We start from the raw sequence: 26017 nt of genomic DNA, 5'->3' as shown, positions 1-26017 counted from the left end.
TTCTGATGACCTTTTCCCAGAGATCAGTAACCATGCTGTAAGAGCTGTTCAACAGTGAAACGGTATCCCTCAGGAGGTAGTGGACTCACCTTCCCTGGAGGTTTTTAAGCAGAGCTTGGATGCCCATCTGTCATGTATGCTTTAGTTGTGAGTCCTGCAATGCAGGCGGGTTGGACTGGATGTCCATTGGGATCTCTTCCAAAGCTACAATTCTGTGGAATACTCGTCTCACCGTATTGATAAGTCAATGATGGCTCAGCTGCCCCAAAACCTAGAATAATGTTTTCAATCAACAATAATAAATTATGTGGCTTCTTTTTGCCCTGAAACTTATCATGTACACCTGCAACAAGGTATCCATAGGAATGACTGTATTAATAGTGTTTAGTTGCAACAACAAAGATACTACAAGGCTCTTGATTATTTTCAAGAAGATGTCATTCAAAATCCAGGTTGACTCCAAACTAGCATTAAGCAAGGGGCCACCATGGAGATGTCTTGATTTATTTAACTCATTGATATACAGCTTTCCATCAATAGATCTTGAAGGATTTGGGTCTACACAGGAAATCTAGGAGGAGATGTCATGAGTTAGAAAATGAGAGGATGAAATGAATAATTAAGATTGAAGTATGGGTACTTGCACAGCTTCTAGTGATGGAGTGATTTAAAAGATGTATATACCATATTTAGGCAGAACTTCTGAAGCAGTTTACATTTTTGTTAGCAAGCATAGCATTAATAGAATCATAAGTAACATTATGAGTTCAAATAGCCATAAAGACATAGTTTGCTACCTTTCCCCATCAGAGATATAGTAAGTACGGCAATTGACTCACTTGGGGTTAGGCTCTGGAATAGTTTGTTTCTTTATCCACATGTCTTAGACTAATCTGTGTATTAATATGAGTCAAGTCAGAAGAAAGGGCAAGAGACATTGATTTTGGTGTCATTGCAACCATTAATGGTAGAGTAATGGCCAACATTAAGGCAAAACCTGGAAGTATATTCTGAAGAATGCAGTCTCTCAGTGTGTGTGTGCTTTGCTCTAGAATACTGTATAGCATGATGAACGAACACAGTCTCCAGTATAATAAAATATGTCATGGCAAAAAATTAATTTATAGATATGGAGCTAGTAATATCTATATAGTGGTAGTCCAGATTTAATTACGACCATAGTTGATTGATCTTTAAGTACACATCTATCCTTAGGATCAGTTTTCCAGCTATTTTATTTAACTATGCATACCTAGATGCCCATACTTATCTGAGATGCATTATATAATCAATACATTTTATTAATAATCATCTTAATTGAATAATACATTTTATTAATATACATATTAATATAATGCATTACTTTAACAAATAATGTTATCTGTGGGGCCTTTTCACCTTTCCCACTGAATAAAAATGGGAAATAAATAACTTTACAACTGCAATATGAAGCTTAGAATATTTTTGACCTGAACCTTTAAATTGGCAATATATATGGAATGAATTTTAAATTAGTTTGACCAGATGTTTTGAATGGCTTTCATTTAGTTGGAAGTTAAATTTCCCGATGTTCAATTATAGCAGCATCTCATATATGTTTGGCCCTTTCCCTCCAACATTGTATGATACTGGGCTACGTTTTGCTTGTATATTATGCAGAAATAGCCATGGCATCTCTGTTCAAATGCCTTCTTCTATAGACATGAAGATGCAAAGTACAGTGAGGCTTTCTCTGAAGCAGAGATTCACAACTCATACAATTTGATTTTTCTCCCTTTTTTAATCTGCTAACCTTTTTCCTTCTTTGCAACCCATGTCGTTCCATCCCTTCCATCTCCGTTCACCTTCTTTCTCAGCGTTCTGTAGAGCATGCTCCACAAGGGGGTGTAGAAATAGACAGGGGAGGGAGGGAGGACCGTGGGCCTTAGGTATGCAGGACTGATATAAAGTCATACTCTTCACTTCCTGCTGTTGAGTGGTAAATGCTAGGAGTATTACTGTTTGGAGAACTAGAATTGTAACATTAAAGGCAGATTTCAATCAAACTAAAAATGGGAAATTATTTCTTTTACTTTGTTACATTTCCCCCCTTTCCTTTCTTCTTTCACGGAATCCAAGGTAGCCCACCTAGATACTGGCTAGAAGCAGACCTGCTTAGCTCCAACAGGGTGGCAGCTTCATTTGCCTTCAGACAATACCCTGAGGCCCAGTACATTCCAACTGCACGTGAATCGCCTGTGTTCTTCTGCAGTGGTATGGCATGTCCTGAAATTAGCTAAATGAGGAAAGTAAATCCTGTGTTAACCTAGTTTCTGTTTCCCTGTTTTGTTTTTAAAAAGTGCACTTGGATTTTGGGCAATTCTACATGCAGGTATTATCATCACCATCGTGTTGCGTACGCTAATAATTCAGTACACCTGATCCATGCAAGCCACATAGTCATCCTGGGCATGGCCTCCACCCTCTACTCATGTCCACAGAGCTGAAGTGTGGAACTGCTGAATGTGCATATGCTCTATTTCCCAATTCATGGGGAAAGGATTAATACTGATAGGCAAAACATTGCATTGCATTCAATGCACAGCAGCTGCTTTCTGCACTAAAGCTCTGGACAGGAAGTGTGGTAAGTTCCTGAGCAAATGTGTCTGATAGCCTGCCTTGCTCTGGGGACTCCAGAATGTTGTTGACATCACTTAACCAGAAATGACACAGTTGAAGTAATTAATATAACTAGCTTTGGGGAATAAAGGAGGACCAGCAATGTCACAAGAAGAGTCTTAAGTGGAGCACTTTAGGGGCTACATCCACTCCCACTCCCACCCCAATTTCAAATTTCTTTACTCTTTTTTAAAACCAGGATAAGGATTCTTGATCACATTTACGTGTGCTGTTTTCTGGGCACTTCCTGGTGTGATGTAGGCATTCATAATGCAGAGAGATACATTGTTGCAAGTTTGATGAGGCCTCTTCAAAGGACTGAGCTACCCTTTATAATTATGAGTAGAAACCTCTTGAAAACACTAATTCAGGTTTTCATTTGCTGAATTGCACCTCTTCATCTCCTGAACTAGTGTCTTTTTGTAGTGTGCATAACAATTATTTTTCAACAGCATTTTTCAGTTGTTCTTTTTATATTGCACTCTGTTCAAAATAAACCTTTCTCTGTAGTCATTGCAACAGTAGCTGACTACTGTGATGATAATTGGCAGGAGCTTCCTTATATGAAGGCAGGTCATTGATCTGTCCAATCCAGCACTCTTCAGTCTATTAGACTCAGAGCCTCCTTTAATCCAAACATGTGTTTGGAAGCCTGCTCCTTATCCCCCCCCCCATATATTTGTATGTGGTAGTGCTGCTGTTGCAGCCCATCCATGGAGGATAATGGCTATGTTCTGCTTCCATTCTCACAAGCAGCATGTCTCTGAATACCAGTTGCTGCTGCTGGTGGTGGTAGGGCTGTTTTCTCAGGTCCTGTTTCTGGGCTTTCCAGAGATATTTGCCTGGCCACTGGGAGTACAGTGGTACCTCGGGTTGCGCATTTAATTCGTTCCGGGGTGTCGCTCGCACCCCGAACAGTGCTCAACCTGGGTGAGATCGCGCTTCTGCGCAGAACGCTTCTGCACATCCATGTGTTTCACTTCCGGGTTTGCGGAGTACTCAACCCGAACGTACTCAACACGGAGCGTTCGCAACACGAGGTATGACTGTATAGGATGTTGGACTAGGTGAGGGGAGAGAGAGTTTCTGTTCTTCATCATGCAATGGTTTCTCCAGCTGCCTTGCCCCGCCCTCCAACCCAGGAAGCCTTTCCTAGACCATGACTTTGAGAACAGCAGCAGCAGCAGGTGGGAAGAGCGGAGTTCGGGGATATTTTTAAAAAATAGTTTTATAAGTTGTGTGTCCTGGTTTCTCAATTTGATCTTTTTACATGGTTTTGTATGTTTTGTGGTGTTTTATGCACTGTGATTTGCTGTTATTTTTATTGATCATAGATTGGTAATTCTTTATTGTGGTTGATAAGTGTAAACTGTTTAACTATTATTTGATGAAGTTTAATTTTACTGTTTACTATTAGATTCTGATGGATTTCTGAATGTTGCTTTGTTTGATATAAGTTGTTTATTTTAAAGTTATTGTGACTTATTATTTTGGATCAGATTGCTACTATTAATGTTTTATTATGTTTTTATATGTGTTGGAAGCCACCCAGAGTGGCTGGGGCGGGGCAACCCAGCCAGATGGGCGGAGTATAATTATAGTTATAATTATAATTTGCCCTGGAAAGACCCACCAGGGTGGTTCTTATGCTCTTATCAAGTCATGACTCAATAATGGGCCTGAACCCACCAGTTGAAAACCAGTGGTCTAACCCAATGCCAGTTATTTTGACTGCTGGCCAAGGTCTCTGAAGAGAGGTATTTCCCAGCCTGTTACCTGAGATCCTTCAGTGTGAGTCATTGAACTTGGGAACTTGGGCATGAAAAACCATTTGAGCACATCATCCAGATTATTTCACAAAATGATAGGTTCATTGTTGCCAGGATCACTGCTCTTTTTCACTCAGCTTAGTTTGAGTGTTGATGCTGGGGTAGAGATGCCATTCCATGTCACTTTAGCATGTCTTTACCCATAAATCTCCTCTGTTCTATTTCTGCATTAATCTGTGATTCACAACATTAAAAGAATACCTATTTTAAATTGTATTTTCTCTCAAAATACACATGTTAAGTTTTTTTTTAACCTGAAAGAATTGTTGCAGATGGTCATCTGTCCTGTATGATCTAGTTGAGATTCCTGCAATGCAGAGGATTAGATAAAATGACCCTACAATTCTAGGAAATGTGAAAACTGGTGGATTACTGAGTTCTTATCTACACATTAGTCAAGAGGCAATGATAAGGTCAATTCATAATGGAATTCAGAAAAACAGATACTTGAGAAATTCAGTGTTGAAATACAGTGGATCACATTAAATTGTTTTTCCTTAAGTTATCCACGGTTTCTATAAGTGGAAAGATGAAGAGAAATAAATTATTGATATTTTCTTTTTAAAAATCCAAATAATTAGCCAATTTAATGGCATTATTCTTAAATTACTCTAATTTTGGCAGACTGATACTTTGCTGTGCATTCTATTTAGACACCCCCCCCCAAAAAAAACATAGTGAGAAAATGGGCAATAATAAACAACTAATGGGCACATTTGTGTGTAAAATGCAGAAAGCCACTACCGCATCAACAGGAGGTGGATTTGCGGGCATCACGACCCGATCACGCGCGTAGGGGCTGAACCTAGCCCCTGTGCGATTGGTAGATTATTCCCGCGCCTCCCACAGGCTGACCAATTCGGTTGGCCTGGGGGGGCATGTCTTAGTCCCTTTAAACTAGCGACGGGCGGGAAACTCGCCCTCTTTGTCCCGCTTCACTCTGTATCGTGAAGATGGTGTGCATCTTTCAGATGCAGGGAATGATACTTGGTTGGCAGATATAATAGGGGTTATTAGGAATTGGTTGCGGGTGTGAGGGTATTGGCGGCGAGCCCATTAGGCTCGAGTGGCGGTTAGGCATTGGAAATTTCCATATGAAGTGAGGAGGGGAGGTAGCGTCATCAACTGCCCCTCAATTGAAGGGTATTCCAGTAAAGGTTTCTGGGGGCGTGGCCCTGTCCAAAGCCCGGGGAGCTGAGGGCCTAAGGCACTCCCCTTATGGTGATCACAGAGGGAATTCTGGGAGATGTTCATCACTGGGGTTCCTTACTGGTGGTTAACCCTTCACTGACTCCCAACACACGGGTTGGGGTCAGATATAGCTAACAGGGTCCAATGCCTAAGCCAATACCACTCAACATCCGTAACCAATAAAGTTGTGGCCTTTACGCCCATTAAAATTTGCATAATGTGTCTGTGTCATTACTTCACGGGGAGGGGAGGGGAGGGACATTGACACGCAAATGAAAATACTGATTAACCTTGCTAACTTTTAGAGATAGTATTCTTGAAAGTAAGAAATGCCTCATTCCACATCACTCTTTTATGGAGTCTTATTTTATGCTGTAAGGCATCCATGTCATTGAGCATTTATTAGAACCTGAACACACATGACTGAATAATTGTGTGTCTTCTCTGTCTTTTGTCCAATGGAAACTGACAAGAAGGAGCTTATTAGTTTCGATAATGTCTCTCTGACTGACATTGCTGACGTTGTATATGGGATATCTCAGCCTGGATACTTCTGAAAGAAGAAATGACATGAAAGTGATTAATTTCAGCGATTTTGCAAGAGTGTGCCCGTGTTCAAGCACAACTGCCATACTATTTTATTTGGTTAACTGGACTGGTAATAAAAAAGTGGAAAGAAGAGATATGGAAATATTCTATATTAGTGCTAAGTGGTAGGAATGAGAGAAGCCCAAGCATATCTTGTATAGAGATGAATAACCTAATCAAGTGAAGGCTTTCTTTTCATTGAAGCCTATTGTTTTTGGAGATGAAAGACAGTTGCCATGTATATGATGAACATTTCAGCTGACCAAGTTACCATATTTTATTAGCTATCAGCGTGTAAAGAGCGGGATTGTCTCAGTTCGGTTACTCGGTCTTCACTTCCTTTGCCCTCTTCTCTTCCTGCTGGTGAGCAGCATTATATCCTGAGGAGGAAGCAGAATAGTTGTGAATGTGTCTGCATAAACCCTGAAATCCGGAGATGAAGTTCTGGGCTGAGAATTTAGGCTGCTTCATATCCTTGCTCTAATCAAGTGTGATGCCTTGCTGTTACCATCAGCCCTTAGTAACTAATAAACTTGGCGTGTGATGCAGTGCTTAGGAGGTGCAGGGAGCCTTAAATTGAAAAGTCTTTGGGTCTTGTTCCAAAGCCATCTGTTACAGTTTTGTCATCAGATTTGCTCAGACCAGAAGTCAATAAGGAAATTTTGAAAAACCGACATTGCATTGCAAGGGTTAGGTATTTTTATCTAGTTTTCTGAAACCAGTAATTTGGAGCCTTTTTTTTTTTTTTTTAAAGCCGAGAGTGTTTTTGTCCTTTTTTGGTTTGCCCTAATGCAGGGACGTCCAACTCCCAATAGACTACGATATGCTCACAGTATATAAAAAAACTGGCAGTGATCTACCCATTGTCATAAAAAAACTGGCAGTGATCTACCCAAAGTTGTTGAGCTTTTTTTAGGAAGCCAAAGTTGTTGTTTTTTGCTTTTGCTTTGCTTTTTTTGCTTTTCTGTAAGGAGATCGCTGAGGGGGGCAAAGTTCAACCAGTAACACCCCGTGATCTACCTGTTGGACATGCCTGCCCTAATGCATGGACTATAGCTTCTTTTTTCCTAGTGAGAAGGGATTTCAGGGCTAGAGAGACATAGTAACAACAACAACAATCCATAAACACCTTTAAACTTTTTTGTTCCTCATAAAAGCATTTGATTAGCTATTGACTATGCAAGATCACAAATCAATAAGAAAGTCTGTTTTACTTTGCTCCTAAACATGTTTGCTTTTCCCTTTTCATTTCTTGGGGGTTTTTTTATGAAGCAGCAGCAGTAATGTTTTAAGGCCATATGTTGAATTTGGACATTTTCTGTGGTGATTACCACTAGCGAACCACAGGATAGGCATACTTTGATTTCTTCCCTCTTTTTGCTCCACATCGTACTAAATTTTACTAAAGGATGCCTCATGAGAGGGTTCCATAGTTCACATTTGATGACAGTGAGTGAAATATGCAAATTAGATGGTTGTAACTATACTGTAAGAGGTTGCTCTGTACTAAATTGCTTTTAGAGAAACAGTGAAACATGTACCATCCATAAAGAGATTCATGAACCATCCAAATGTATACTTCATCAGCTCAGTAAAATGGAAGGCTTCTTTTTACGGTAGTGTGCACTTCATCAGTTGCAAGAATATAATATGAAAATGATTACTTCCTCAGCATTTGTAATCTTGACTGAAAATTCACATTGCCTTTTTCATGTTGTCTGCAGTGTTCAGAGCCACAGAAGCTGTTTAACATTGCAAGTGAACTTCTTCATACGGAAGAAGCTTATGTTAAAAGGCTTCATCTTCTGGATCAGGTAAGTCTACTTCTATATGGGAAATCAGCCTTGCTAAAAACTTGTAAGAAAACTTCATTTTTCTCTACTACCGTGTTCCCCCTAAAATAAGACACCATCTTATTCCCCCCCTCAAAAAACACACACACAGTATGGCTTATTTTCAGGGGATGTCTTATTTTTATTAGGCCTCGGTCTGTCCACCTACCAGTACCTCTCCTCTGTGGTGGGGCAGTCTCTTTCCTCCTCCCCGGCGTGGCGGCACAGCGAGATCGGGGTTTTCCCTCACACAAAAAACTTATTTGGTTTATTTGCTCTGGCGGTCCTTGGGGCAAAGCTAAGAAACAGGAGGAGGGAGGGAAGGAGAGATGCTTTGGAAGTGCCGCCAAGTTCCCACCATGGGTTCCTTCTTGTCATTTACTGGTATTTATCTCCTCACGCGTGACGGCGCTTCTCGCTCCCTCAGTCGTTGTCAAGGGGGGGCATGGCAGTCTCTAGCTCGCTGGCTGCCTGCGCGCCAGGAGCAGGCGGGGCAGAACTTGGACGAGAGGCATCTGTTTGTGTGCGCCTCTCGCTCGCTGGCTCCCTGCAAGGGGGCGCAAGAGGGGCTGAGGTGGTGGGGCCGGGCCGGGCCGGGCCGGGCCGGGCCGGGCCGGGCCGGGGGTGTCTCCAAGGGCTTTGTGGGAGGCTTTTGGCACCCTCCAGAACTGCGCCTATCACTATGGCTTATTTTTGGGGTACGACTTATATTTCGCAAATGCGTAGAAATCCTGCTACGGCTTATTTTATGGCTACATCTTATTTTAGGGGAAACACGGTAGATCAGTTCATTTTGAACAAGTATGTCTGTATAGCTGCTGATGGTAGTTATTTTGGACAATTAACTTCCTCACAAGTCAAATTTATCTGTAATAGCTGAGTCAGATGTCTGTTGTCTTTTAACCAATTGTGCAATGTCTAGTGCGGAAATAGAAAAATATATAATTGGACCACATTGTAAAGAAACCTTTCCATTTAGCCTCTTTCTTTCTTTCTTTCTTTCTTTCTTTCACTAGTTTTTTCCTCTGGCCAAATGTTAATTAAGAATGATACTTGAAAATATTTGTAAAGCACCTTTTGATTTATATGTTGAGGTACTCTTTTACATCCATTGTTTTTCTTTAGCTGGCTTTCACTCTAAATGGCTAACATAACAAATGACTTTGAAATAAGCAGGTGGCAGATTTATTGGAAATATATATGGATGTCTTTAGTTGAGGAGTCCTTCTAACAAGCTAGACATGTCTCTTGAATACATCTTGGGGAGAAATTCAAAAATCCATACCCGTTATCTGTCAACATCCAGCTGCTTAAATTAGTATAAATAATATACTTTTGGTTCTGATGTTGTGTGTGTGTTTTGGTGCAGGTTTTTTGCACTAAATTGTTTGAGGCGGGGATTCCACCCGATGTGGTAACAGGGATCTTTTCAAATATTTCTTCCATCTATCGCTTCCACGAACAGTTTCTTCTGCCTGAGCTCAAAACAAGGATTACAGATGAGTGGTGGGTAAATGAAGGACTACAAACAAATGTTTCTATGTTAAGAATTTCCTAGAAACTAAAAACGTCCACTTCTGTAACATGCTAGCACAACGAAATATAATGCACTGTTATATCTGTATGTCGCATCTTTACACTCCTGAGTGTTCCATGAACATTACAGAATAAAGTTCAGGAGATGACCCTCCTGAAATAGTTCCATCGTGTGGTTTCACTGGCTTTGAAACCCCTACTGCATCTGAAAGTATAGCACCTACTAAGCCTCGCCCACATTAGCACAAGCTTCTATCTTGTTTTGCTTTCCTCTGTCTTTTCAGAGACAGGGATCAGCAGCTGGTGCAGGAACAATGCTCTTTCTCATTGTCTTCAGTGTTAGGCACTGTTCCGTGCTTGCATCTGAACTGCATGCTTGGAGCTAGCCCCAGGGAAGCCCATCTTTGTGAAAGCTCCATTTCCAAATCTAGCATACAAAGCCTTGGGCCAAAGCCTTGGCTGGGAAATAGAGTTGCACCATAAGCACACAAATGTCTTTGGTAAAAGTATTCCCTAATAAGAATTCATGCATGGAGATAACTATCTGTTTAGTTTTTTTGTGACTAATTCACATCCGCAGCCAAAAACGCAGTGAGGCGAGTGCTCAGTCCCCTTTGACGTGTCCTTTAAAAAGACATTGTATACTTCGCTTATTGAAAAACATACATTTAGATCGTTAAAAAGTTTTGGTCGAGTTCCTCCAAGGAAATAAAGCTGTCCTGGCATAAGAGGACAGCTCCTCTTAAGGATGAGAACCTGGTTAAAAGACGGGCAAAAGATATGTATAAAAGAATTTTCATAATGAACAGGTGTAACCATGGCTGTCCCTTGTGAATCTTCATTGCTATTTAACTTGTTATTGAAAAATGTGAATAATTTGGTAGCAGCCATAATTGCAGAAGACACCAAATCATTCAGATTGGTCAGTCCCGGGTATTAAAGCATGGGGGAGAGAACAAAGTTTCATAGAGAATGGGAATACAATTTCCTAAACGTTTATGAAACTACAGCAGCAATCCTTGAGAAGGGGCAGAGTGGCTGTTGCTCCCTACTTGCAATAATGCTGTACATGCTAGGATGGGGTGGGGTGAGATCGGAGGAGCTGCAACGGCATCCTAGATCTCCCCATCTTCATCACTGCCAGCTCCAATGCTAGGAGGCTGCTGCTGCTACTGCTCCCCCCATACACCACTGCTTTAAGGACTCCAACTGGTAGAATCATAGAATTGTAGAGTTGGAAGGCACCCCAAGGGCCATCTAGTCCAACCCCCTGCAATGCAGGAATCTTAACACACGACCCCCCCATCCAGTTTGAAACGATTCTGTGCCCTGCTTAGCTTGGCAAACATGCTAGTAGCTTTACTGCCACACAACTTGATGCAAGATAATTCAAATATGCACTTTTTACAAAACTTGTAATTTTGAATTCCAAATGGTGTAATAATAGAAGCACTTGTTTACAACACAATAGAAGTGTTGTTTTCAAACTCGTGTTTAATTTTGATGCAAGTGAGTAAGTAGAATTTCCCCCCATCCACGTCATTTTAACTATATGGGGATCAATTATATCAGACTGCATTCAAACCTAGAATGTGCACTTGCAGTTCCCAGCTGATTTCATCTTCCATTTCCGTGTTTTTCTTTAAATTTGTTTTGTTGTTTCTTCTGTCTACAGGAACACAAACCCAAGGCTCGGAGACATCGTCCAAAAACTTGCTCCATTTCTGAAGATGTATGGAGAATATGTAAAGAATTTTGACAGAGCAATGGACATGGTGAACACATGGATGCAGAGATCTGTTCCTTTTAAAGCTGTTATTCAAAACATACAGGTATAAATCATTTGTCCATGCCTTGTTGACATTACACATGAGAGGGAGTGAAACCAGAAAAAGTTCCATCCCACACATTTATTTTATGGTATTATATTCTGCATAGGTCTGCCTGTGTAGCTCTGTAGCCAAGAAAACCTTTTGGGGAAGGCAGGGTTGATTTCAGTGACATGTGATTGTGCCAGCTAGATCTCTGGCCAGCTCGTTGGTTTTACACAGAGACTATTGTAATAAATATAAACCATTAAATGGGCATATGAAATTTATTATTATTATTATTATTATTATTATTATAAACTCTGAATTGAAGCCAGGCTGCAAAGGAAAATAACTTCCTTGAAGAAGCCACTTATTATGGCTTGACTTAGTGTTATGTCTGAACCTGAGATCATGGTTTATTTCTTCTAGACAAGCCATGAAAGTAAGACCTTTGTTTCAGGTCATGGTTTGTCACGAGCAAAATAAACTACAGTCCTGGATTCAGAAATAATGCTAAGCTAAGCCTGAGGTTGCAATAGTAGGACCAGAGGAGAAGCAAAGCTGCTGCAACCTTCTATCTGGGAACCATCACATTTGCTGGCTTGCATTAATCCATAGTTTAAGATAAACATCTTTTTCTCTTCATGCATAGTCATTATATTGATCAATGTATTCTATCTTAATTAACTTGCAGACTTTGAGTTGAATCCAATGTTAGTTTTACTTAGAGCAGACTAGTTTAAATGAATGGACATGTGTAACTTAGGTCCATTAATTTCAATGGGCAGGATTTGTCAATTGAGTCCCAGTCAGTAGCAGAAGCCCTGTGCAAGGATTTCTTCCTGCACAGTGAGCCTCCTTCCCTCTCCTCCCCCTGCATGCCCCCCTACACCTCCCTAAAGTGACTGGTGGTGGTGGTAGGGTGGTCAGGAGAACTCCCAGAACAATGGATGGTGGGAGGAGACAGGGGGTTGTTCTGCCCAGTAAGGTGAAATGTTTGCACTGGTGGAATGATCAGAAGAGCTTGATGTTGACTTCCTTCCATTGGGTCTATTCTATATACAACATTTCGTACTTGTTGTGATGAACATACCACTGAGAAATAATGAAATAAATAATACTGTTACAGGAAAGGAACATAGTAGATTAAAGGTAGTAGATGTGGGGATGGACTGCTGTAGTGGACTGAGCCTAGGTTGAAACCAAGGTATCAGTAAGAGGTTCTTCGGGCCTGGATCCAGCAAGACATAGTAACTAAATGTCCTTTCCTCTCCTTCCCGTTTTTATTATGATGATAATTTATACACCTGAAAGCAGTTCTATAGAACACTTTGCTTGATTCTGTATTTACCTTGCTATGACTGCCAGCATCTTTATGATAATTTTAAAAACTGACTAATTAAGCATATGAACATCTTTCTACAGTCCTGCATCATTAAAGGATTTAAGTACATGGATATGGACAATTGTTCAGAAAATCAGCCTGTTTTCCTTCAATTACAGAAAGAAGAAATATGTGGAAACTTGACGTTACAGCATCACATGCTGGAACCTGTACAGCGGATTCCACGCTATGAACTTCTCCTAAAGGATTACCTTAAAAAACTTCCTGAAGAGTCACTAGACCGAAAAGATGCTGAAAGTATGTACAGTTTTCATCTACATGGTTCAGCATCTTATTCTGTGTGGGGTCATAAAATATGCATGAAGTTATAGCTTGATGAGGCAGGAACTCAAGAGGCAATGGAGCTGGGAGAACAATAGGCATGGGAGTGAGAAAGGAATCTGAGACAAGGATATAGACAGTGGGTCACAATGGCTGCTAGGTTTAGATCCTTAAAGTAATTGATTGGTAGTAATCATCTGTGCCCTCCAGATGTTGTTGGACTCCAAATCCCATCAACCCAAGACTGTGTGACCATTTTTGTGTTTTTATATTGTAAACTGTCTTGTGATCCTGAGATGAAAGTATATAAAATTTAATAACAATAACAATAATAATTAAATAAATATGGAGTGGCATGGGTTCCCCATCTGCTGATCTGTATCTTTTTAATGCCACAATACAGTATTCTATGTATTACATGTAAAGAACGTATCTTTGGCCATTTCCCCACTAGGTGCTATGAGTTGGATGTAGGATTCTTCCTGTTCAAAAGTATCCAGGCCAGTTCATGCAATCCTCCCACCCACATATATAGACTCAGCATGTGCTGGGACAGAGAAGCAAGCCTTCCTCCCATAGCTTGCCACACGCTCAGTCTTGCTTGATCTGCTTCGTATGCTTAACTGGCTGAAAGTCTAATGTGATATCGGTTCCCCTGCAGGTTTCCTTCCACAAAGAAAAGTACAGACAAAAGGGGAGGACTGCAGTGCCTTATGCCGATTCTGGGCAACTGAAGAGAAGCATTTGCTAAAGACAGCTTCCTTCTATATAATGAATATGTGCCTTGGAAGCACGCAACCAGAAAAAAGCACAGATTATGTTTCAGATGTGAAACACCTTCAGAGATGTGTTTGAGCCTGGGCTTGAACATTAAGAACCTACATTAAAACCAACCATAAATTAGGGTAAAGAAATTCCTGTTCCTGCACAGGAAGTTGTATAAATAGGGCTGTGCCTAAGCAAAATAACTGTTCATATATGCTTTCCTTACTTGGTAATTTACTGGGTAATTTACTGTTGCCCACTGTATACAGGGGACTCTTGACTTACGCGGGAGTTACATTCTGGGCAGAGCTGTCAACCTTCCTTTTTTTTTACATTGGGAAATGACCATAGCTGTCAATTTTCCCTTTTTTTGCAATGGGAAACGGCGCTGGAATAAGGGAATTTCCCACAAAAAAGGGAAAGTTGACAGCTATGATTCTGGGTATCACACATAAAACCAAAATCGTATATAGTCAAAACACATTGGGTTCAATGCCAAGTAGGATTGCCAAAGTCATTTTTCCTGGACCAGCCCCTCCCCCCCCTTTTATTTTTTAATTCCTTTGCCAATCATGTAAATCTGAATGCACACAAGTTGCAAGTTATCTGTGCTACTTATTTCAGTTTTTAAAAATGTGTCCTATGTTAATACTCTTACATACACACTTGACCCTCACAAGCACAGGAATATGATGCAATGGATTTCTCCTTCCAAACCTGTCATTTATGTGCAGCCGCATTTTTGCAGAAATGCTGTACACATCAGGGAAATAAAAAACTGCACTATTAACTGATAACGATCTCGAAAATGTGTAACTGCTGCTGCTTTATTGCAGAATCACTGGAGCTCATTTCTACTGCGGCAAACCATTCAAACGCAGCCATCCGAAAGATGGTGAGTAGAAATTGCGTAACTGAATCATCACCTGAGCCATTAACTGAGCTGCCTATTTGAACCAGTGGTTTTCTCATTACTACATGAAGCCTTAATGTTGGTTTTTCATACTTGTTCAAACTATCTAGATCAAACTTGAAGTATAAATTAGTGCCTTTCTATAGTTATTATCTATTATTTATGTATATGAGGTCTGTCCCCCCGGCATTTTCTCTCTTGTGACTGATACTAATTTATGTAGCCATTTTCAAAAACTCATCTTTTGTTGTAGTTTCTTTCCTGTGTATTCTAAAAATGTTCAAAAGTTTTAGCATACAGTACTTAAAATATTCAGCCGTTGTTCTTGCAAATGAAACAGGCCAATTAGGGGGTTTGACCCTATATATGGCAGAGAGCAGGTCCATATATTTACCTTTTTACCCATATATGAACATGAACATATATGAGATAGCTGTTGCAATTGCCTGTGACCCTAATATCAATCAATCAATCAATCAATCAATCAATCAATTTATTTATTGCATTAGCCATATGGCCATAGCACATAGTAAAAGACCAGGCAGTGGCCTGGCGCGATTTTACAAAGAATACTACAGATACAGTTAAAACATTGGATGTAAAATCGTGCTGGATAATACAGATAAAACAGAGAACAATAATAGGGCATGACGACAGTGTCCATGTCAGGAAGATACATAGGACGAAGGCTAAGGCAAGTTAGCAGAAAAGGTGGTCCTGAGTTTCAGGGCCTGTAATGTATAGATGGCCACTCGTGAAATCAAGGGGTTGGCATCCGCCAGTAAGTATTTCATGCGGTCAGCATCCCTGGCGATAGTCGGCGGGATTAGAAGGAAAAGCCTAGGTCTTATTGAGACATATAGTGGGCAGTAGAGGAAAAAGTGAGTAAAGTCCTCTATCTTTCCTTTGTTGCATGGGCAGAGTCGAAGATCCAGAGGAGTATTGGAAAATACACCCTGTAAGAATGCTGTGGGAATGGCATGAAATCAAGCTAGTGTAAAGGCCCTTCTTAGTGTAGGATTTATCAGATCACTCAAATAGTGGGCCAGAGATCTAACTACCTTCACGCGGGGGAACCACGTGGAGAGTCTGGCTGCATTAGATAGTTCTTGATCAAGGGCAGCGTCCCTAGCAAGAATCCAGTCACGAATTTTGTCTTTGTCCCATGAGGATAGGGCAGAGAAATCTGGAAGGGAGTAGTGATCACAGATGGTCTCCATGCCCCTTGACCAGGTGCTGCTGCCGGTGAAGGCTAAGAAGGCTTGTTTAGCTAATAGAGAATTTGGAGTTTCAGCAAGCGATTTGTAGAAGGTAATTATCCTGATATGGGCTCTTGCTATGATGGTTGGTAGGCCCAGTTCCATTCTCAGTTGGGCCACCATTGTCCCATTAGGGAGGCCCAAGATCTTTCTTGCCAAAAGGTTTTGCAGGGACTCCAGTCGTTGGAGGATATTCAGGTTCCATCCCCATATTTCCACCCCATAAAGCAACATTGGGGGTACTTTACTTAGGTAGATCTTTCTGATTGGCACCACCAGCTGCCCACCTTTTGCGAAGAAGAATTTCACCAAAGCACCCACGGTTAAGCGAGTGGCCAGGGTGGTCGTGTTTAAATGGGCTGTCCAGGATGATCTGTTCTGGAAAGTAATGCCCAAGTATTTGAAGACCGAGCATTGGTCAGTGGTGTGGCCCGCGAGATTCCATGACTTGGACTTGGTTTCATCGTGCCGAAGGGGACAATTTTGGTCTTAGAAAAATTAATTTTTAGGAAGTTTTCTTCGCAAAATATCATTTTGGGGGCAGAAGGCATTCTGGTCATTAGGCAAATTAATGTATGGCTCACAATGAGCTTATTCATAGTGTGGCAAGTGAACATGTTCCTAAGGTTCATTCCCGCTATGCCAAGTGAAAAATAAGTCAAACCCAAATTAAAGACCATGTTTCTGTCATTAAGAAGACATACTGTATATAAAGACAGTAACTGTAGATCCTATAAGAAATGTAACAGTGATGGAATAAGCAACAGAGCATATGCTTTGCCTGCAGAAGTTTCTGGTTTAAATACCTGTAGAGCTTCTCTAAGTGCTAGTGTTCATATGGTTGAGCAGATGACATCTAAGTTAGTCAAACTCCGAAAGGCAGGCTTAATCTGGTTTCCAAAATGGCAATGTATGCACTAACTGCAATAAGAACATTTACAAAGATAAGCAATACTTCTTTGTAATCGTGTTGAAACACTGAAAATCCATAAAACTCTCTCTCTCTCTCTCTCTCTCTCTCTCTCTCTCTCTCTCTGTGTGTGTGTGTGTGTACACAATACTGAGACAATTTCTATAAGATCCAAGCTTTGTGTATGTGTTTATTTAATAAAATCATCCTGCCTTCTCTGGAAAACATTTTAAAGATGCAAGGTTTGTTTTAGATGTTACATATTTAATTGTCTAATTTTACCTCCCAGCAACACTTCTGTTTTGTAAGAAATAATTATAGTCAATGTTTTAAATGAACCCACTCGTTTCTCACTCTGGGCGTTCTTTACAGGAAGTAGTTGTGGCTTCTTCTGTTTCTCAGATTCACAAGTTAGAGGTGTTTTCATCTTCCTTATTGAGACACCATTATTATTGCACAGGAGTAGGGAACATTTGCATTCAAAGGTCATCTTTCAAAGTCATCATTCAAAGTATCTTGTCACTGCTCCGAGTGCCAAGTGGATGGGATCAAAGGCTGGCAATAATAAAGAAACCATGCAGCTTGCAACACACACGTATAAGTGTGTGTAGTTTTAATCCTATCAATGTTTAATTGTTTTTTAGTTATTGTTTTTAGTGGTTTTTAATGTACCTCTAAGCCACCTTGAACTATGTCAGGGAAAATGAGATGGGGGATTCACAACAACAACAACAACATGCTAGTTGTACTCAGAATGCCAGTGGGTCTACCCTGAGAAGAATTTGGATGTCAGGAAAAATTTACAGTGGTACCTTGGTTTACAAACTTAATCCATTTCGTAAGTCCGTTCTTAAACCAAAACAGTTCTTAAACTGAGGCACGCTTTCCCTAATGAGGCCTCCCGCCACCGGTTCCCTTCCACCATTCGGCTTCCGTTCTTAGACCAAGGTAAAGTTCTCAAACCAATTGACACTATTTCCAGTTTTGCGGAGTTTGTAAACCAAATAGTTCATAAACCGGACTGTTCTTAAACCAAGGTACCACTGTAATGGCTGCGCTGGAAATTGGTGTACAGACCTTTGTGACATATATAAGGCAGCCCCTGCTTGCTAAAATTCATATGTGGGCATCAGATCCCCATGAAGTATCTTTCTCTAGCTTCCAGCTCTTATTACTGCTGCTATGAGGGCTGGAATTTTATCTTCTTTATGATCTTAGGAATCAATTTCCTGACTACTTTGACAGAAGAGCTATTTGGGATTCTGTGGCAATGCAATGAAGTATCAAGAGATGATTAAAATAGAGAGGATTAAATGCTTTATGTTGCTAGAGTGCATTCTGTTTTCATGGATTGCTTTTTTAAGGCTTTGAAAAACCACAGACTTGCACTGTATATTTCTTCTTTCATGTATTTTTTGTTGGCTCATTGTTTTTTATTTTTTAATACCAATATTTAGTAATTCTTCAGTAGGTAGCATTTCCCCCGTTAATTCATTGAATTATTTTTTTCCTTCTAGTGTGTGTATCATAAAGCAGTAGACAAAGACTAGCTGTTAGCTGAGTTGGCATTTCCCTTTTGTGCTTTTAGGAAAAGATGCACAAGCTGTTAGAAGTGTATGAGCGCCTTGGAGGAGAAGAGGATATTGTTAATCCAGCCAATGAATTGATTAAAGAAGGGCATATTCAGAAACTGTCAGCAAAGAATGGCACCGCTCAGGATAGGTATCTATTTCTGGTGAGTTACTTCATTTCTCAGGAGTAAAGTGTTCACCTACTTTGTAGACACAAAGTCTCCTTTCATCTGATTGGTCAGGTCTTGCTTGTGGAGTTTGCTCTGCATTGCACATGTAGGCCTACACTCCTTCAGGCCCTTGCAGAGCCAGGCAGAGGCCTGGGCCAGGTAGATAATGTGGCCCTTTTTCTTTTCTTTTTACCCTGGGGATCTCCGAAGTCTTATAAATAAGTAAGTATATAAATATACTTGAACCGTATCTGCAGATAAAGACAAAATGGAAAATATAGATATACAATAGTGCTTTTAAAAGATACATAGGGAAAATGATTATTTTAAGTATTTACATTTAAATGATGGTGAGCGATTGTGAATATGCTGACCGAGGCCCCCTTTGGAATCAGAGGTCCGGGCCAAGTGGCCCATATGACTGTTTGGGCCGACTCCTTTCACAAAAGCAGGTTCTGTTCTGTTTTAAAGAAAATGTTCTTTCTGTCACCATACCAGTATTTGATGGTGCTTTGGTTTTTGTGTAATTGGCACTTTTCTTTTTATTAGTTTATCCCAGGAGTATTATGCTGCTGAATATTAAATAGTCCACAGGCATTAACCTGACAAACCCATTGCCACCAGACTTAAGTATAATCTTCTAAATTATCATTAACAATCACAGGCTCCTGTGGACAGCGTCAACCATTTCGTGCAAAAAACAGGAGCAGCCCTTTGGAAATCTGAGGTCAGGCCTGGCCAGCCATTAGATGTTGATCTTCTGACATGGCTCTCTGAATATAATATCCACACATAGTTTCTCTCTGTGTGAGTCCTCATGTGACATAGAAAGCTTTTCTTATTTTTATAGTTCTGCAGAGAGTACTACTGAAATATCTGCTGGGAAACAATCTGGCACCTTCCCAGCATGTTGTGGGTTGGTGTTGCACAGGTATATTGTATATTGCAGGTATAGGGCAGGATTCACCTGACTCCTGTTGTCACAAGCCCCACATGAGGACTTGTGCTTGTGCAAGGGGTCTTCCCCCTCCCTGGAAATTGACTCTGGGGTGGGTGATAAGGAGAACAACCAATAGAGTGCGGGTGGAGAAGAGAGTGGCGGCGGCGGGATGTCATTGTGTCTTGCAGTGGCATTGAATTTCACTCACGGTTTTTGCCAGGCAATTTTCCCCCCTCTGTAACCATGCCTTTGACCTTTAACAGTATCTGTGGCCTTTTGTACATGGCCAGGATGTTTTTTTATGTGTTTCTTTTTCCTCTTGCTTTTAATGTATTTATTGTGGGGTGTTGTTTGGTTGTCTGTTTGGTTGTAAGTTGCTTTGGGTTGCCCTGGGCAAGATAAAGCAACCAAGAAATTTAATAATAATACAGTAATAATAATAATAATAATAATGAATTCATAATGAATAATGAATTCATCATGCGAAAGGCTGGACTGGATGAATCCCAAACCGGAATTAAGATTGCCGGAAAAAATATCAACAACCTCAGATATGCTGATGATACTACCTTGATGGCAGAAAGTGAGGAGGAATTAAAGAACCTTTTAATGAGGGTGAAAGAGGAGAGCGCAAAATATGGTCTGAAGCTCAACATAAAAAAAACTAAGATCATGGCCACTGGTCCCATCACCTCCTGGCAAATAGAAGGGGAAGAAATGGAGGCAGTGAGAGATTTCACTTTCTTGGGTTCCATGATCACTGCACATGGTGACAGCAGTCACGAAATTAGAAGACGCCTGCTTCTTGGGAGAAAAGCAATGACAAACCTAGACAGCATCTTAAAAAGCAAAGACATCACCTTGCCGACAAAGGTCCGTATAGTTAAAGCTATGGTTTTCCCAGTAGTAATGTACGGAAGTGAGAGCTGGACCATAAAGAAGGCTGATCGCCGAAGAATTGATGCTTTTGAATTATGGTGCTGGAGGAGACTCTTGAGAATCCCATGAACTGCAAGAAGATCAAACCTATTCATTCTCAATGAAATCAGCCCTGAGTGCTCACTAGAAGGACAGATCCTGAAGTTGAGGCTCCAGTACTTTAGCCACCTCATGGGAAGAGAAGACTCCCTAGAAAAGACCCTGATGTTGGGAAAGATGGAGGGCACAAGGAGAAGGGGACGACAGAGGATGAGATGGTTGGACAGTGTTCTCGAAGCTACTAACATGAGTTTGGCCAAACTGCGAGAGGCAGTGAAGGATAGGCGTGCCTGGCGTGCTCTGGTCCATGGGGTCACGAAGAGTCAGACACGACTGAACAACAACAACAACAAATAATAATAATAATAAATCACAATTCATAGGATGTAGATGATTCACAGTAAAAATCGAGCTTTCCTCAATCCCCCCCATGAGCTCTTGATATAAAAATGAATTCCTAATAAATTTCACATACCACAGTGCTAGAAATTTCAACCTTTCTTGGATTATTTAAGTTCTAGAGCGCCTGAAGAAATGAACTATTACAACTGATTTTGCAATTAAGGGTGTGGCTATGGTTACTGATTTTATAATGAAGGGTGTGGCTGAATATTAGAGTGATTTCCACATACCATAACAAGAATTTTCCATCAATTGCAGTTTAACAGCATGGTGTTGTACTGCGTGCCCAAACTGAGATTAATAGGCCAGAAATTCAGTGTGCGAGAAAAGATCGATATAGCAGGATTGCAGGTTTGTATCATTTGGTTGCATTTATAATATACTTGTATAACAGTGCTTGGATAGCTCAGTTGGTTAGAGCTTGCTGCTGATAATGCCAAGGTTGCAGGTTCGATCCCCATAAGGGACAGCTGCTTAGGCCTGCATTGCAGAAGGTTGGACTAGTTCATCCTCAGATTCCCTTTCAACTCGCATGATTCTGTGATTCAGGATTTGTCATTCTTGTTGAGAAACAAGCACTTTGGCCATCCCCAAATGCATAAGCAAAGTAAAACACAGGCAGCGTGGAAGGCGGAACATGACATGCTGTTATTGAAGATGGAACTGCAGGAAATGAGTATGCAGTATTGCAGACTTCAACAGGGGGACCGTGCAAACAATAACAACACTAAAGCCACAGTCAGTTTCTCCTTTGGCATTGCAGTACCATCAGTGCCACTTGAAAGCCGGTGAGCTTAAAACATAGTGGATGTGAACCCATACATTTCTCCGTGCCTAGACAAGTCGCAGATACAGTCTAGGTTGGAACAAAATAAAAAATAAAAAAAATCCTTCCAGTAGCACCTTAGAGACCAACTAAGTTTGTTCTTGGTATGAGCTTGGTATCTGAAGAAGTGTGCATGCACACGAAAGCTCATACCAAGAACAAACTTAGTTGGTCTCTAAGGTGCTACTGGAATGAATTTTTTAATTTTTTAATTTTTAATTTTGTTTTTACTATGGCAGACCAACATGGCTACCTACCTGTAGCTGAGTCTAGGTTAGAGTTTAAGTCTCTTCCACCAAATGCTTCTGCACCTCACAGCTGTCAAACCTTGTTTGTATCTCAGAAAAAACCCTTGTGTAAATAATGCCTCTGAAAGCATTGCCATTAAAAAGCAGGCACTAGGTGCTATTTTTAAACAAACAGTTCATTATTATTAATAGTTGCCACTGTTTATTTAGAGAGAGTAAAGGTTTGTTTGGTAATCTTAAAAGTGTTGGGGAAAATTACATTTTAAATTATAGCAAAATGTTCTTGGTTTTCTAGGTCCAGGAAATCAGCAAGCAAAACGTGGCTCATACATTCTCAATAACAGGAAAGAAGAGATCACTGGAGCTACAAGCTAGGTACGGAATTTTGTTCATTCATTCTGCATGTTTTGAGCAAGGAATGTTAGGCTGTAGGAGCAATTGGTAAAATAATTCATTCTAGTAAATTCTATTGTTTTGAATCATTAATAAGGAAAAGGGGAAGCAAGGGGTAGTTTTGAATTATATGCTGCTGAGTTTAGAATAGGTGGCATATCAGATTCCAGCAACAAAACAGTAATTTACTGAAGAGATGAATAAGACTATTATCTGCTTATAAGACTGCAGATGTTAAAACAGCTTCTGAATATACTACATGTATACAACATGTATGTCTTTTCTGCATTTTATAGGACAGAAGAAGAGAAGAAAGAATGGATCCAGGTCAATATAAGCCTATTTTACTTAGCCTTTGTGCCAGCCCATTTCATTTTCTGTGTTCTTCTTTGCTAAGTACATTAAGCTGCATATAGGAACTTTTTTCTCCATTTCATTATTTCCAAGCTGTTATACCCCACCGTGCCGAAAAGACACCTTTCCTTGAGCAACTTACAATAAAGCAATAAAATACAACTGTACAAAGATAATTAAAGCTGAGTAAAATAACAATAAAGATAGCAAAAGTTGTTGGTTTTTAAAAAATCATTATTAAAAAAAGACACTGGAGATGAAAGCATGCCATTAACATGCCTGAGATAGTAAAAAAAAGAAAAAGACTTTGGTGCTAAGGTGACATCAGAGTAGGCAAATTTGAACATCCCGATGGTATTTCATAACTAGGACTGTGACAGATAAGGCTGCTCCCTAATCATAATCATAATCCACCAAGGGGTGTATCTAGCAGAGCTGCTCTATTAGTGCAAGGACTTCTGCTTCAACAACAGAACAGCCTTTCTGTCCCATGTGACGCTGCACTCCACCCAGATCTGCTCCAACCCTCCACAGCAGATTGGTGAGGGAGCAGAGGGAGAGGAAGTCCCGTTATGCAAGCAGAAGTCATTACGCAGCTTGGTCGGATACAGCCCTGTATTCATGACGGGTATCCAAAGTCTCCTAGGATTATCTTAAGGCACTCATGTGAAGAAAAAGGTCAAATATGTCCCAAGCCTTGAAGAAATAACTTTAAAAGTGAGCATAATCACTTTAATGTGAGCCTGGACGTAGACAAATAGCTAATGCAGATGCTTCAGAACAAGTAAGATGGATTCTTAATGCCGAGTCCCAGTTAGCATTTCCACAATAGTATTTTACACTAACTGCATCTTCAAAGGCAGCCTCACATGTACTCTATTACAGTAATGGAAAATATTGCTTTGGGGTGAGGAACTGATGACTTCTGCATTGAAATCTTATTGGTGTTTTAGCAGAAGACCCATTGCCTACCTCTCCCATTACATTTATATAATTCTGGTAGTGCTTTTATTCCTTATAGTTAGTTAACTGAAGTGACCCTTCAGTTTTTACAGAATACATTCTTAATTTGAGGCTCTACTTTTGTAAGTCATACTTTGAAATTCTTCATCTTATAGAAACAACGCTCTTAAGTAATGACATCTGCAAACTGTTTTGTTTTGTTTTGTTTTTAAAAGGTTTTGGGTTTTGTGTTCTAAATAAGATTTTGCAGGTTACTTTTACTTACTGCATTTCTTGGAATTTTATTGCAGGTCATTCAAGCAACAATTGAAAAACATAAACAGAACAGTGAAACTTTTAGAGCTTATAATAGCTCTTTTTCTCAAGAAGACGAGCATCTCCCAGATTCATCAGTAAGCATTTAGTGATCATTATTCCTGTGGGTCTTTGCTGTCATATATATTGCACATAAACTTGCATGTTTTTTTTAAATTTTAATTTGTAGCCTGTGGTTTTGATCCAGAGTTCCCGTAAGTGGAACTTCACTCCCGGGACTTTCCATTGGGGAACTGAACAAAGGGAGGCAATTTTCTCCATCTCTTGACACTTGCTTATATTGAGTTACATTAGCCACTTTATGAATATGCTTAAAAGCACAGGTTCTAGTACCAATCCTTGGTGGCATAGGAACCAACTCCTACGGGTCAAGGTCCTTTTGTGCCCCCCCATAAAATATTTGAAGGCCCACCCCCACCTAAAGTAGATGGGCATAACCATTCAAATAGCATGTGTGTGCTGTGTCTTTGATTGATTATGCAAGGTTGGCTCTCTTGCTTGGTGGATTCCACTTTCAGCTTCCATCCATTAGGAGAACTATCCATTTATTCCTGCTCTCTGCTTCCTGTTTCTTACCCAGTTACTGATTCTTAATAGGACCTCTCCTGTTATTCTGCGACTGATAAACTTACTCAGGAATATTTGATGATGTACTTTTAGCTATATACTTGTTGGCACTCTCAAAGTACTAAGAAAGTTTAGTGAGACAGGACCTACCTTTGCTGAAACTTGTTCTTCTGTATGCTTGGACGTTCTACCTTTAATAAAGCTTTTCACCAGTTTTCCAGGAATAAGTAAACTGGTCTGTAATTTGCTGGATTCCTTTAAAAGAGATTCATGTTAAATTGGCTACTTTCCATTCCTCAGGTATGGGGATTGATATTAGGCACATGTTACATATTTTTCTTAGAAGATCAGCAATTTCACATTTGAACTCTTTAAGAACTCTCAAGTGGATGCCATCTGGACCCAGCGATTTGTCAGTTTTCAGTTTGCCCATAAGACCTAGAACGTAGTCTCTTATCACTGCTATTCTCACACTCCTTCTCTAAGAAAGTTTAGGCACAGGGATTTATCCTACATCTTCTGTGAAGGCAGGCATAATAATTCATTCAGCTTCTCTGAACTTTCTCTTCTATCCTTTAACAGTCATTTAATACCCATGTCATTCAAAGATCCAGCTGCTGTCCTAGCTGGTCTCCTGCTATTCATGTATTTAAAGAGTTTTTTGTTGGTGGTCTTTATGTTTTTAACAATGTGCTCCTTGAATTCCTCTTCCTCCCCTTCCAACAAAGCTGCAATTTTCTCAAGAAAATGGTCTCTAAGAGCCTCTAAGAGCTTCCTTTTCTCTGCTTGCTAAACATGATGACATTCCCTTGGCCCTGGTGGTACCTTTCTTCAACTGTGGTATACATTCTAGTTGAGCTTTCATTGTGGTTTTGAAAACCCCCAAGCATTCTGGAGAAATTGGGTCCTCTTTACTTTGCCTCTTAGTTTCCTTTTTACCAGTTCCTTCATTCTGGGGAGCTTTTCTCTTTTGGAATCAAATGTGACTGTGGAGAACTTTGTGGGCAATTGTCCGCTTACATATATGTTAAATTTTATAGCATTATGGATCACTGTTCCCAATTGGCTCAACAGTACTTATATCTCATACCATGTTCTGAGTGCTACGCCTCTAGTTGATTCCATAGAACACCATCATTTAGAATATCTAGAAACAGATGTTACCAGTTTGTTATGTTTGGAGCATATAGCCTGTCTGTATGAGGGTAATTAAAGTCACCCATTACTACAGCAGTTCTCCTTTGGGTGTCTCCTGGATTTTATTCTCCATCTCAAGATTTTCTCAGCATTTTGGTCAGTGTGATGATAGTACACCCCCAGTACTAAATTGCT

At 40.2% G+C, this 26017-nt stretch overlaps 1 protein-coding gene across 2 annotated transcripts in view; it reads left to right on the top strand.

Moving 5' to 3' along the window:
* Nucleotides 1-26017, top strand: part of FGD3 (FYVE, RhoGEF and PH domain containing 3) — a 104037-nt gene that overhangs the window by 59370 nt on the left and 18650 nt on the right. The window contains exons 5-14 of one of the 2 annotated variants that reach the window (XM_033140883.1): nt 7991-8080; nt 9564-9604; nt 11310-11466; nt 12949-13087; nt 14713-14771; nt 18547-18693; nt 21278-21370; nt 22389-22468; nt 22783-22813; nt 24094-24195. In XM_033140883.1, coding sequence (XP_032996774.1) covers nt 7991-8080; nt 9564-9604; nt 11310-11466; nt 12949-13087; nt 14713-14771; nt 18547-18693; nt 21278-21370; nt 22389-22468; nt 22783-22813; nt 24094-24195 — 939 coding nt within the window. Of the gene's footprint in view, nt 1-7990; nt 8081-9467; nt 9605-11309; nt 11467-12948; nt 13088-14712; nt 14772-18546; nt 18694-21277; nt 21371-22388; nt 22469-22782; nt 22814-24093; nt 24196-26017 lie in introns of both variants that reach the window. The other variant, XM_033140882.1, reaches the window with a different exon arrangement.

This window comes from Lacerta agilis, chromosome 2 (assembly GCF_009819535.1).
Source record: "Lacerta agilis isolate rLacAgi1 chromosome 2, rLacAgi1.pri, whole genome shotgun sequence".
NCBI classification, from domain to species: domain Eukaryota; kingdom Metazoa; phylum Chordata; class Lepidosauria; order Squamata; family Lacertidae; genus Lacerta; species Lacerta agilis.
Note: the sequence above shows the minus strand (reverse complement) of the source record. Positions and strands in the feature narration are given on the sequence as shown.